Source organism: Sphaerodactylus townsendi, linkage group LG06, assembly GCF_021028975.2.
Source record: "Sphaerodactylus townsendi isolate TG3544 linkage group LG06, MPM_Stown_v2.3, whole genome shotgun sequence".
NCBI lineage: Eukaryota > Metazoa > Chordata > Lepidosauria > Squamata > Sphaerodactylidae > Sphaerodactylus > Sphaerodactylus townsendi.
The window spans coordinates 5269389-5283265 of record NC_059430.1 but is presented as its reverse complement, the minus strand read 5'-3'; the positions used below and the strand labels follow the sequence as shown (position 1 = coordinate 5283265).

Here is a 13877-nt window from a genome sequence, read left to right as displayed (position 1 = left end):
AACCACTCTACAAAGACTATAAAAAGAAAAGGAGAAGAAAAAAGAGAAAAATAAGAAAAATAGGGTGTTGGGGGGTTTTCTGGGTTGTATGGCCATGTTCCAGTAGTGGCCATACAACCTGGAAAACCCACACCACCCTAGTGATTCTGGCCATGAAAGCCTTTGACAACACATAAGAAAAATAGGTTGTCACCCTCAGTCCCCCATACACTAAACCCCAATACGTACTATGAGCACTGAAGATGCCAGCCCTAGACTCAGCAAAAATGACCAGACTGCGGCCACATAGCCTGGAAATGGAAAACTCCTGGCGTCCTTTTACCGCCGTGCTATAGAGAGTGTCTTAACCTACTGCCTCTGTGTATGGTTCTCCAGTTGCACAGTGGCAGATAGGAAGGCGCTCCAAAGGGTGATCACTCCTGCGCAGAGGATTATCGGCTGCCCTCTCCCCTCCTGGGAAGAACTCTATAATTCCCGAAGCCTAAAGAAAGCCCAACATATTCCGAGAGACCCGTCTCATCCAGCACACTCTCTTTTTGAACTGTTGCCATCCGGCAGGCGATACAGGTCTATCAAAACTAGGACCAAGAGGCTTAGAGACAGCTTCTACTCTAGAGCTGTGGCGATGCTGAACTCCGCGGCTTCGTGTTGACGTGTTTGGGGCTGTGTAGGGATGGGTGGAGGAAGGGGAAAGGGAGGATGGGGTATGAGTCTGGAATTGTGTGCATCGAGGAATGCTGCTGTAAATTTCGTTGTGCGTGCACAATGACCATAAAATGCTTATGCTAAAAACCCACAACATTCCTGACAGGGAAAGCCTTTGACGATGCAAAGCAAAAAGTCTGACGCATCGTGATGGACCTCACCAACTCTTACCGTTGCAGTTGTTCTGACAACAGGATCCTGGCAAGGGGTGGGCGCAGAGAGCGCCGGGGCAGTGCCGCTCCGTGCAGGAAAGCTCGCCATGGGTGCATAAACAAGCTTGGCAGGGATTCTGCGGGTTGGGGAGCTCCTCTCCGTCCAGAACCACACGGTTGTCAAGAGTGCAGTCTAAGGGGGGCGGGGGGAGAGAAAGATGAGCCAACTGCTGCACAAAACCCCACATAGCCCAATCTCAGCTTCGATCTTGGTCCAATCTTGGCACCTGTGTCCTTCAGTGGCATACTTTACTAGGATCGCCAAAGCCAGGTTGTGAAATTCTTGGGGATTTGAGGGCAGAGCCTGGGAGGCTGGAATGTGGGGAAGGGGTGGTTTCACTGAGAGATCAAACATGTCCCTGGGCGCACATGTCCCCGGGCACAGGCCAGCCAGTCATGTGGGGTGGAGGATGCGGGCACGGGCGTGGGCCGGGTCCTTGCACCCGGCAGCTCCCTCTGGGCCTGGGCCATGTTCCGCAGCTCCAGGTGGTAGACCTGGGCCCCATTGGTGGCTCCGGGCGGTAGACGTGGGTGCTTGATCTCTGTCTCCCCCCCTCTGTATCTAGGGAAAATGGAAGCCAGGTGGGGGCACGGATGGACGGAAAACTCAGATTTCGCCCCGGGCTCCATTTCCCCTAGATATGCCTCTGATAGAGACCACACTCCAAAGCAGTTATTTCCTCCAGGGAAACCAATCGCTTTAGTCAGGAGATCAGTTGTAATTCTGGCAGAACTCTTGCCTTTACTTTCTGCAACTCTTTTCCTTCACGTTTTGGCTTTTATTTCAAATAAAGACAGGCAAAGCTCTGCGTCCGTGTTTCCATTTGTTTCTTTCTTGCGACACAATCTGGGATTTTTTTGAAAGAAAAGGGAGCAGAGCCAGTGGTGAGATCCAAAATTTTTAGTAACAGGTTCCCATGGTGGTGGGATTCAAACAGTGGCGTAGCGCCAATGGGGCTGGGCGGGGCACGGTGGAGGCATGGCTGGGCATTCCGGGGGCGGGGCATTAATAATTTCTCTGTGACTGTAAAAAACTCTTACTGTAAAAAAAAAGTTCCTAATTTCCAGCTGGTATCTTTCTGTCCATAATTTAAACTCATTATAGCAAGTCCTATCATCTACTGCCAACAGAAACAACTACTTCTCCTCTAATTGACTGCCTGTCAATACTTTCAAATACTTGATTTTGTTTCTAGAACTCAAAAGAAGGATACTTTCCTCAAACAAGGAAATTTACCATATTTCTAAAACATGTTTTTAAAACAGCCCAACAGGGAGAATGATCCTGTTTTCTACCTTCGCTAGCCAGCCACATAGGAAACAACAGGACTTTATGGTTTTTGGACCTAATGGAATTTCTAACCCCCTCTCGGCACACACAAATAATTAGTAACCCACTCTCGGGAACTGGTGAGAACCTGCTGGATCCCACCTCTGAGCACAGCCCCCCCCCCCCATCATTTGGCAAACCTCTGTCCAGTTCAAAGACTCACCTGGACATTTGGGGCAGCAGAGTCCAAGCCTCTTCTCTGGGTGGGGGCAAACCACTGGTGGGCACACTGTGGGGGAGCACAGAACTGTGCCATCCTACAGAAGAGAAAGTGGCAGGTGGTTCCTCACACCCTTCCTTTTGGATTGGGACCGCACCTCAATCCCTGCTCTTACGGGTCTGCAAAAGCAGAGCAGGCTCTGGGAATCTTTGGCGCCTGGCCTTTCTCCCCAGTGCGAACCCAAATTGGCATAATGCCACTCTGCTCCATTTAATCCAAACAACGACCCTGCAAGGTAGATGGCATCACCTTCCACGCCAGAGTGGGAATTTGAACCTGGGTTTCAAGCATTGCTGAGGTTGCTTTTGGTCTCCCAACAGTTATGGGACACATTGCATGGTTTAATGGATCTTACTGGAACAAGCTATTATGGACATGGTGCTCCTATATTTCTTGTCAGTAGGGCAGAGTCTGTTAATTATGGATGAGGTAGAATTCATGATCCATGGAACAGGAAATCACAGGTTACCTGTCTAGATGAGTGAACCTAGAACTGTATGAACCTGATACTACCGTGTTTCCCCCAAAATAAGACAGTGTCTTATATTAATTTTTGCTCCCAAAGATGCGCTATGTCTTATTTTCAGGGGATGTCTTATTTTTCCGCTCTACAGCTGCATGCTCCGGTGTTCTGTTCGACGGGCATGCTTCCAAACAAAAACTTTGAAGAAGAGAAGAAGAAGAAGAGTTTGGATTTATATCTCCCCCTTTCTCTCCTGCAGGAGACTCAAAGGGGCTAACAAACTCCTTTCCCTTCCCCCCTCACAACAAACACCCTGTGAGGTAGGTGGGGCTGAGAGAGCTCCGAAGAACTGTGACTAGCCCAAGGTCACCCAGCTGGCGTGTGTGGGAGTGCACAGGCTAATCTGAATTCCCCAGAGAAGCCTCCACAGCTCAGGCAGCAGAGCGGGGAATCAAACCCAGCTCCTCCAGATTAGATACACGAGCTCTTAACCTCCTACGCCACTGCTGCTCTTTGCTACTTCTTACTTTCGGGGGATGTTTTATATTTAGCACTTCAGCAAAACCTCTGCTAGGTCTTATTTCCAGGGGATGTCTTATTTTGAGGGAAACAGGGTACGCTTTTGTGAATCTGACTTTGTTGTTATTTCTTGAGGTTCTGCTTGTTATCCAGTTTATGGATTTATAATGCATGTATATAACACTTGGACTTCTATTATGTGCACTACAAATGTTATATGGATGCTCTTTGTTAATATTAAATACATGTGAGTTAGCACACGTGTGCTATATTTTTACTTACAGCCACTGTGTAGTGGTTTGGCCTCGTTTCTCCCAGATCCTAATCTGACTTTGTAAGGCTGGCTCACAGCGCTCAGGGCACATGGGATGCCACGGGGAGGAACCTCTCATCAGACCTGACAGATCTTTCTCTTTGGCCACCGGATTAACATTCCCTTCCTGCTTTCCTGCTTTGCCATGTGATCTTACAACTTTTCTGGAATTCTCTCCTTTGATCATCATCCAAGCTTCCTAAGTGATGCCACTGGCAATTTAGATAAGTGGTACCAGAGTGAGATGTACCAGAGATCAACTGTGCCAGAGATAAGCTGTACCAGAGAGTAGTTGGAGCTTTGTATGGCAGCTACAAACTTCTTAAAATAAGGCATGAATGGTGTCAGCAACAGGGGACAGTACAATGCATGCAAGAGGCCGTAGTCCTCACAAGACTGCACGACAGTTCAGAAAATTATCTGCCCGGGGCAGCAGAGAGCAGCTTCCTGCATGAGGCTCATGGAGTTTATGTCAGAACCAGTCTGGGGAGCCTCTGGTCCTCAGTCCTGAGTAATGACCCTAAGAACATAAGAACATAAGAACAAGCCAGCTGGATCAGACCAGAGTCCATCTAGTCCAGCTCTCTGCTACTCGCAGTGGCCCACCAGGTGCCTTTGGGAGCTCACATGCAGGAGGTGAAAGCAATGGCCTTCTGCGGCTGCTGCTCCCGAGCACCTGGACTGTTAAGGCATTTGCAGTCTCAGATCAGTTCTGAAGATTGCCTTTGCTAAATGTGAGCTGCAAAGTAATTTTCACATTGGGAAGTCAAGAAGGCAGAAGCTGCTGAAGGCTTACCCAGCCAACAAGAGTGTGCCACTCCGGGTTCCTTACTTGGTTCATAAAGCAACTCAGGTCCGGCAAAGCGTCTAGGCTTGGAGATTCGGGCGCACCAAATCCTGGATTCGGCCCAAATTTGGGCAGATTCGGGCCAAAATTGGCCTAAATATGTCCCGCCCAAATATGAACGAATCAGAATTCAAGGCATTTAGGCTTTTTTGGGGGGGGGTATTTTTGGTGTTTTTTGCATTTTGGCCTGCAGGGGGCACATTTTTAAACCTAGCAGCACTAATCCGGAGATTGTCCTGATGATGTCACTCAAGTTTGGTAAAGTTTGGTTCAGGGAGTCCAAAGTTATGGACCCCTAAAGTGGGTGCCCCATCCCCCATTGCTTCCAATGGGAGCTAACAGGAGATGGGGCTACTCCTTTGAGGGTCCACAACTTTGGACCCCCTGAACCAAACTTCACCAACTTTGGGTGGTATCATAAGGACTGTCTCCGGATGAGACCCTGAAATTTTGGTGCCGCTAGCTTTACAAATGCGCCCCCTGCAGGCAAAAGAAATGAAAAAACACCCCCAAATAAAAATCAGACGGACCCAAATATTCGGTTATATCCGAATATGTTATTTGTCTTATTCGGACATACAGATAATTTCTGCCCAAATAAACCTGAATCCGAATTTTGCCGAATTTCTAGGGTATTGGCCAAGACTAAAAGCGTCTTTGGCGCAAGGAGGTCATGCAATGACGTTTTGACTCTGGTCGGTTCTCACCGTACACAGACAGCTTTGGCAAGCGTTGTCTGGGTCCACAAACTCTTGCCTGTTATTGTAGAGCCGCTGTTTATAGGAGCACTGCTGACAGGATGGGCAACAGGACCCTGTGGAGAAGGAAAACGACAGATCCAGGAGAGTGAAGGCTGAACAGGTCCCAGTGGGCAGTGCTGTCTAGGCATTGTAGAGAACGTGCTATTCTGACTCCAAGGGCATAAGAACATAAGAACGAGCCAGCTGGATCAGACCAGAGCACTCTGCTACTCGCAGTGGCCCACCAGGTGCCTTTGGAAGCTCACGTGCAGGATGTCAAAGCAATGGCCTTCTGCTGCTATTGCTCCTGAGCACCTGGTCTGCTAAGGTATTTGCAATCTCAGATCAGGGAGGATCAAGATTGGGAGCCATAGATCGACTTCTCCTCCATAAATCTGTCCAAGCCCTTTTTAAAGCTATCCAGGTGAGCGGCCATCACCACCTCCTGTGGCAGCATATTCCAAACACCAATCACACGTTGCGTGAAGAAGTGTTTCCTTTCATTAGTCCTAATTCTTCCCCCCAGCATTTTCAATGCATGCCCCCTGGTTCTAGTATTGTGAGAAAGAGAGAAACATTTCTCTCTGTCAACATTTTCTACCCCATGCATAATTTCATAGACTTCAATCATACCCCCCCTCAGACGTCTCCTCTCCAAACTAAAGAGTCCCAAACACTGCAGCCTCTCCTCATAAGGAAGGTGCTCCAGTCCCTCAATCATCCTCGTTGCCCTTCTCTGCACTTTTTCAATCTCTTCAATATCCTTTTTGAGATGTGGCGACCAGAACTGGACACAGTACTCCAAGTGCGGTCGCACCACTGCTTTATATAAGGGCATGACAATCTTTGCAGTTTTATTATCAATTCCTTTCCTAATGATCCCCAGCATAGAGTTTGCCTTTTTCACAGCTGCCATGCATTGAGTTGACATTCCCATGGAACTATCAACTAAGGTGCTCCAATCCTTCAAGGACCCTTGACCAATTCCACGCTTTTCCTCTTCCAGTTCCAATCCTGCCACTTGCAGTAGGGATGGACAGATTTCTGGGTTCTGTGCAGAGTTTGCCCTCTCAGGCCATGGGAAACAGTGGGGTGCTAATAAGCATACCAGGGGAACTCCTTGTCACTGGAGTATTTCTCTTTCCTCTTGATCTTCTCCAGAAGGCTTAGATTAGAGCCAGTGTGGTGTGGTGGTTAAGAGCAGTGGACTCTGATCTGGAGAACCAGGTTCAATTCCCCACTCCTCCACATGACCTGTGGTCTCTTACCTGGTAAACTGGATTTGTTTTCCTGCTTTTCCACATGAAGCCTGCAGAGTGACCTTGGGCCAGTCACAGTTCTCTCTGAACTCTCTCAGTCCCACCTGCCTACCAAGGTGTCTGTTGTGGGGAGAGGAAGAGAAGTTTTTAAGCCACCTTGAGTCTCCTTACGAGAGAGAAAAATCGACTATAAATATAGACTCTTCTTGTTTTTCTCCTTGTCATCCTCTCCTTCTCCATATTCTCACAACAGACCTGTGAGGTAGGTTAGGCTGAGACAGGCTGCAGGTCATCAGATGAGCCTCCATGGCAGAGTGGAGTTTCGAACCTGGGTTTCCTGGATCATAGTTCGATGCTTGAACCCATAGGTGTCAAACTCGCGGCCCTCCAGATGTTGTGGACTACAGTTCCCATCATCCCCTGCCAGCATCATGCTGGACTACAGCTCCCATCATCCCCTGCCAGCACCATGCTGGCAGGGGATGATGGGAACTGTAGTCCATAACATCTGGAGGGCCGCTAGTTTGACACCTGTGCTTTAACCCCTACACCACACTGGATCTTTGCCTTTAGTTGCCTCTGATCGCTTCCGTGAAAGCCTTCGACGATACATTATCATGGGATCCCTTCCCTTTCCTGGACTTCCCAGGCCTTCTCTGCCCCAAGGATATCTTCCCCTCACCTTCTGGGTGGTTGCACCCTAAAGGGAAGCCATGCTCTTTAGCCGTGCCCATGGTACTGAGACAGGTAAGGGACACTCACCTTGAAGCTGGGCAGGATGCTTGCAAAGGACAGGTGGGCACTGGATGGCACTGCACACTGGCTCCCCCTGGAGGCAGACACAAGTGCTGCAGGGATCCCCTTCTGGCTCCCAATTGGTGCCTTCCTCGAACTCCACACCTTCGAGGACACAAACTGGCAGGGAGAAAGAGAAGCAGGGAATGGTGGGAGATCAGGATACTGGGAGAGGATATCTGCTAGACTCCAGCCCCTGGGACCCCCCATTTCTCGTTGGGTCGGAGAGGGTGTAGGCCCGTGGTAGCGAACCTTTGGCACTCCAGATGTTATGGACTACAGTTCCCATCAGCCCCTGCCAGACGGCCAATTGGTCATGCTGGCAGGGGCTGATGGGAATTGTAGTTCATAACATCTGGAGTGCCAAAGGTTCGCTACCACTGGTGTAGGCTCTTGACCTTGCAACGTGTCTGTGTTTGGGAAGATGCCTAGACCTCCCCACAGACTGAGAGTGGCTGATTTCCAGCAGCTACCAATCGGGGTAGAAAACGACTGACTCTTGCCTATGACTCCTTTCACTGAATTAACTAACCCGCAAAGTCAACGCAACGGTAACAGCCTGAAGTCCTCATAAGATGCCCTAGCTCTCAGCAAAATCAACCAGACAAGGAGAAATGAAAAACCCTCCCCCAAACCCTTCCTACTCTTGGGGCAGTCAGAATTTCCTGCCCATTGCTGACTGGCAGCTCAAGAGAGCTCGGAGAAACAAGCCAAGCTGCGCACTCTGAGGAATGAGGGATGTTTCCTCCAGGGCGCTGGCCAATCTGAGCTGATGCGGATTGCACACACGGTGACTCTAGCTCAGTGGTGGCAAACCTATGGCAGGCATGCCAGAGGTGGCACTCAGAGCCCTCTTTGTGGGCACGCGTGCCGTCACCCCAGTTTGGGCACTTGGCAGTGGCATAGCATCAAGGGGACGAGGGGTGCATGACGCACTGGACATGCGCCCCCCACAGGGGGCAATCCAGGGTGTGTGGCAGGGGTATTTCGGGGTGTTCCAAGGGTGTTCCATGGCAGGGCGGGGGTGGACGGGGGCATGGCAGGGGCATAGGGCACACGTGTTCCCTGGGCACAGTTTCCCTTTGCTTTGCCCCTGGCACGCGGTCTCTAAAAGGTTCGCCATCACTGCTCTAGCTCCTCCGTTAGGAGCAGAGAAGGGCAATTGTTTTAGTAACACCAAGGAACAGGGGCCCCCTCTCTCTGGCTTGGCCCTGGGTTCACGAATCACCTTTGCAGAGTGGGCAGCAGCGCTCCGAGTCTTGGACGGGCCGGGAGCAGGTAATGGGGGGACAGATCTCCTCCTGGCAGTGAATGCGGCCATCCTGAGTGGAACACAAAGAAGGGGGAGGAGAAAGAATTGGGTGGCATCTGAAAATAACATGCAAGTTCATGGTTATGTTTACTGGTGGAAGAACCAGCATGGCGTAGTGGCTGAGAGCAGGTGGATGCTAATCTGGAGAACCAGGTTTGATTCCCCGCCCCTCCATCTGAGTGGCAGAGGCTTATCTGGTGAACCAGATGTGTTTCTGCACTCCTACATTCCTGCTGGGTGACCTTGGGCTAGTCACAGTTCTCTCAGAACTCTCTCAGCCCCACCGACCTCACAAGGTGTCTGTATTCTTGCTTCTCCCCACCTGTAACTACTGATACTATACAATGCCACCTCATGCTGGCTAGAGTTTGTCTTTGGGACTATGAGATCTATTTGATTTCTGTTATAACTACTAAGCAATCATGGATAAGTTTTATATTTTGATTTTAGTAGGCTCAGTGATTTTGTCTCTGTTTGCTTTTGCTCAACTGATTGTATGCATAGTATGCCGGCTGACTATAGTTTGTTGAATGATGTTAAGTTCAATAAACTTCAGAAATCTATTTTAAAGAAGCGGTCTTTTTTCTCTGAGTCGTGTGTGCGTTCAAAATCCTGACCCACGTTTAAGGAGAGTAGGTAACTCTTCCTCAAGGAGCAGCAGTGGCGTAGGAGGTGAAGAGCTCGGGTATCTAATCTGGAGGAACTGGGTTTGATTCCCAGCTCTGCCGCCTGAGCTGTGGAGGCTTATCTGGGGAATTCAGGTTAGCCTGCGCACTCCCACACACACACCAGCTGGGTGACCTTGGGCTAGTCACAGCTTCTCGGAGCGCTCTCAGCCCCACCCACTTCACAGGGTGTTTGTTGTGAGGGGGGAAGGGCAAGGAGATTGTCAACCCCTTTGAGTCTCCTGCAGGAGAGAAAGGGGGGATATAAATCCAAACTCTTCTTCTTCTTCTTCTTCTTATGGGGAGAGGAAGGGAAAAGAGCTTCTAAGTCACCTTGAGTCTCCTTACAGGAGAGAAAGGTGGGGTATAAATCCAAATTCTTTCTCTTCTTCTTCAAACTTCATCTTGCAGGCTTTGAGGAACTGCAATAAATTCAACAGGGCCCTGCTCTTGCTAGACAGAGCGTTCCACCGGGCCCGCGTTTTGTACCCCACTTTTCTCCACCATAAAGTGGTTTACAAACTCCTTTCATTTTCTCTCCCCACAGCAGAAACCTTGTGAAGCAGGTGAAGCTGAGAGAGTTCTGAGAGAACTGGGACTGGTCCAAGGTCACCCAACAGGCTTCATGGGCAGGAGTGAGGCTCTCCAGATTGGTGTCTGCCGCTCATGTGGAGGAGTGAGGAATCAGAGTCTAGATTAGAGTCTGCTACTCTTAACCACTACACCATGCTGGATCAGCAGAATTTGAGGCAGGCATAGTAGAAAGCAGGAAGCAAGCGCTCCCCACCCCCCAATCAAGGATCTCTCACATCAAAAGCACTGTGGATCTCTCACATCAAAAGCATTAAAGGGGGGGGCAAAGTGGAGAGCTACAGACACTGAGACACCCCCATTTTTTCTCCTCATCCTCTAGTAGTTCTGTGACATCTTCTAGTTCCCCCCACAGCTACTACCATGTGCAGGAGACCTACTCTTGGTCAGGAGCAGCAGTGGCGTAGGAGGTTAAGAGCTCGTGTATCTAATCTGGAGGAACCAGGTTTGATTCCCAGCTCTGCCGCCTGAGCTGTGGAGGCTTATCTGGAGAATTCAGATTAGCCTGGGCACTCCCACACACACCAGCTGGGTGACCTTGGGCTAGTAACAGCTTCTCGGAGCTCTCTCAGCTCCACCCACCTCACAGGGTGTTTGTTGTGAGGGGGGAAGGGCAAGGAGATTGTCAGCCCCTTTGAGTCTCCTGCAGGAGAGAAAGGGGGGATATAACTCTTCTTCTTCTTCTTCTACTCACTGTGCAAGTGCATTGCAGGCAGGGGCTGCCCTCACCAGGAGTGAAGGTCTCTCCGTTCGGGTACAGGCGGGCTTCAAATTCACAAGCTGGGCAGCCGGATGCAAGAAAAGGAAAGAAAAATTAGTGTGTGTGTGTGCTTTCTAACATCTGCTCAGTCATTCTGTGGTTTCAATCAGGTTTAAGGACAGCGGCCAGCCTAAAGTTGCTCATTATATCGCACGCAACAGTGGAGTTTTCCACCCTGATCTCCCAGTTCCTGGGCAAATACTTTAACTGCTACACCTCACAGCCTCTTAGGTGTCCACCTAACTCTCTGCAAAGGTAATCGGCTCTCTGACTTTCTCTTCTGGCTCAAATGCACTCAGGCAGATGCTCCCGGTTCTCATCCTCCCGGCCTGTCCTGTAGGGTTGCCAGCCTCCAGGCCGTGGCTGGAGAATCTCCCACTGTCACAGCTGATCTCCGGGTGACAGAGATTAGTTCTCCTAGAGAAAAATGGCCACTTTGGAAAGAAGAAGAAGAAGAAGAGTTTGGATTTATATCCCCCCTTTCTCTCCTGCAGGAGACTCAAAGGGGCTGACAATCTCCTTGCCCTTCCCCCCTCACAACAAACACCTTGTGAGGTGGGTGGGGCTGAGAGAGCTCCGAGAAGCTGTGACTAGCCCAAGGTCACCCAGCTGGCGTGTGTGGGAGTGCCCAGGCTAATCTGAATTCCCCAGAGAAGCCCCCACAGCTCAGGCGGCAGAGCTGGGAATCAAACCCGGTTCCTCCAGATTAGATACACGAGCTCTTAACCTCCTACGCCACTGCTGCTCCTTATAGGCATTATATCATGCTTTCCTCCCCATCTGGGACTCAAATTGGCTTTCAGAACTTCGTTCCCCACTCTATTTTCTCACAACATGAGCCCTGTGAGGTAGGCCAGGCCAAGAGTTTCAGACAGGCCCCTAGTCCCCCAGAAATCTTCCACAGTAAAACTCTGGATTTGAAACCCGGTCGTCTACATTTGCCACGCCAGCCACAGCACCACGCTGTGACTCTGGGAACCGCAGCTCTCAAGACCCACAAGGCTGTCAGCTTCTATCCTGGCAAAAGAGAGATCTGCCAGAATTGGGAGGGTGCTGGGTGGGGGCTCACCATCACAGGTCGGGCAGCACTGGCCGGGCACTTTGCCAGGGTGGCTGCAGGGTGCTGGGGGGCAGTCTGTATCCAGCCGCTCACAGGAGACCTCCCCGGCCTGTCGGGAGAAGCAGAACATCAGGGCCCTTGTTCGACACATCCCCATGACCCCTATGTGGCTTCCATATTTACCTAGAGAGGGCTTGACCACTCCCATAAGGGAAGAATCGGGCCCACACTCACCCTACATCTGCACCGCTTGCAAGGGTCGGCGCTCGGCACTGGATCTCCACTGCGATACTCCCGTCCTTCCCATAGGCAACCTGGCAGCAAAATGAAGACCCGTTCAGATGCCAGGGGGTGGGGGTGAAGCTAGGAAAAATGGAGCCTGGGGCAGACTCCGAGTTTTCTCCCCTCCCCTTAGCTGGCAGCGGGGCCTGGCGGGGCGAGGGGGAAGGAGCAGGGGACGATTTTCTGCCCCCAAGTGACCCCAATGGTGGCCACCTGGGACGCCTATCCCCACCCATCCCATGGAAGCTACGCCACTGCTGGGGAAAGCAAAGAGCTCCGGCTGCACTCTTCCCAGGTGCCAGCAGGGGGCAGTCCTGACTCAGCACTTCTTTGTTACACTTTTAACTTGGGGAAGTTTTTTGAGGGTTTTAATATGCAGTTTAGTTTTCGGACTGATGTTTCGAATTACGTATCACCCCTGTGTAAAATTGGCAACACTGGGGCAACTGTTTGAGTTGCTAGAGACTTTGTCATCGTCACCCTCTTTTTAAAGGAAAGGTGGGAATTCACATAACCGGTTATACTGGTATCATTAAATAATGAAACAAAATTGAACTAGCTGTTGTCACTTTTCTGGGCTGTGTGGCCGTGACCTGGTAGCCTGGAAAACCCACAACAGCCTGTTGATTCTGGCTGTGAAAGCCTTCAACAATACCACCAAACAAGGAATAGCTCCTATATTAAGGTGACCAGATGGTCACCTTTGTGAACCGGGATGGGCGGGTAGGCGGGGGGGAAGGTGGGCAGGAAACGGGAGCGTCCCAGAAGGTCGTGCGCTCCTGCGACCGCACGCGCGGGAGGCTGCCGCACTGCCTTGCGCCCCAGAAGGCAGTGCGGCAGCCTTCCAAAAATCGGGACACTTGAAATAACCCGCGGGACGCGGGACAAATTGTTTTAAGGCGGGACTGTCCCACCAAAAGCGGGACGTCTGGTCAGCCTATCCTATACAGCAATTTAAAAGATATATTTAAACTGTATTTATTTTTATTGACATATTACTGGGTTTGTAGGTTGTGCATAAGAAGACTGGAAACTGCCCAGAGCCCAGAAGGGAAATGGCAGCGTATAAATTGCACAGATAAACAAATCAGATTGAAGTTTTTTTTAAAATGGGAAAATTTCCAACAAGGAACAAAATAATTCTGGAAGGACTCCGTACCTCCTCTGCAGGTTGGCATCCCTAGATGAGGGTGGCAAGGGTGGCAGGGATTTGGCAAGTGCCGGGGGAAACCAAGTGGGGTGAGTCAAGGGGGTGGGTCCCAGGTTCCCCCGTCTCTCTTCTCCCCAGTGGCTTACCATCACAAACAGGGCAGCAGGATCCCCAACGAGGGCGGGCTGGGTGGCGGCACAGGCTGGCACACTGCCTCCGCTTGCAGGCGGCATTGCCTTCCTGTAGAGGGGAGGGATGTGGAATTGACACCTTTCAAGAGGAACAGAAAGTGGCACAACCCAGACTGCCCCCCCACCCCACCGGTCCGTGGTGGCGAACCTTTGGCACTCCAGATGTTATGGACTACAATTCCCATCAGCCCCTGCCAGCATGGTCAATTGGCCATGCTGGCAGGGGCTGATGGGAATTGTAGTCTATAGCATCTGGAGTGCCAAAGGTTCGCCACCACTGCCATAGGTAGTATACCTAAGAGCTCTTTCTCATTTTAGTCAGGCTGTGACGGGGGGGGGGGATGGTGCCCAGGGCAAAATGGCACCTGGGGCCACCCGTGGGCCCCTGTCCCCTGCAGAGCCCCCCCGGAGCCCCTCCCCTTCCCACTTACTTTATTTCAGCCAGCTGCAAAGAGCAGCCAAC

The 13877-nt window shown here is 50.8% G+C and overlaps 1 protein-coding gene across 1 annotated transcript in view; it reads right to left on the bottom strand.

The window, feature by feature from the left end:
• LOC125435269 (kielin cysteine rich BMP regulator) overlaps positions 1-13877 on the bottom strand; it is a 124244-nt gene that overhangs the window by 59694 nt on the left and 50673 nt on the right. Inside the window, exons 15-24 of the mRNA XM_048501460.1 lie at positions 13370-13463; positions 12026-12105; positions 11801-11900; positions 10666-10751; positions 8632-8725; positions 7371-7523; positions 5317-5423; positions 2411-2504; positions 877-1050; positions 12-16 (exon numbers count right to left, since the gene is read on the bottom strand). Of these exons, the coding sequence (XP_048357417.1) occupies positions 12-16; positions 877-1050; positions 2411-2504; positions 5317-5423; positions 7371-7523; positions 8632-8725; positions 10666-10751; positions 11801-11900; positions 12026-12105; positions 13370-13463 (987 nt within the window). The remainder of the gene's footprint in view (positions 1-11; positions 17-876; positions 1051-2410; positions 2505-5316; positions 5424-7370; positions 7524-8631; positions 8726-10665; positions 10752-11800; positions 11901-12025; positions 12106-13369; positions 13464-13877) is intronic.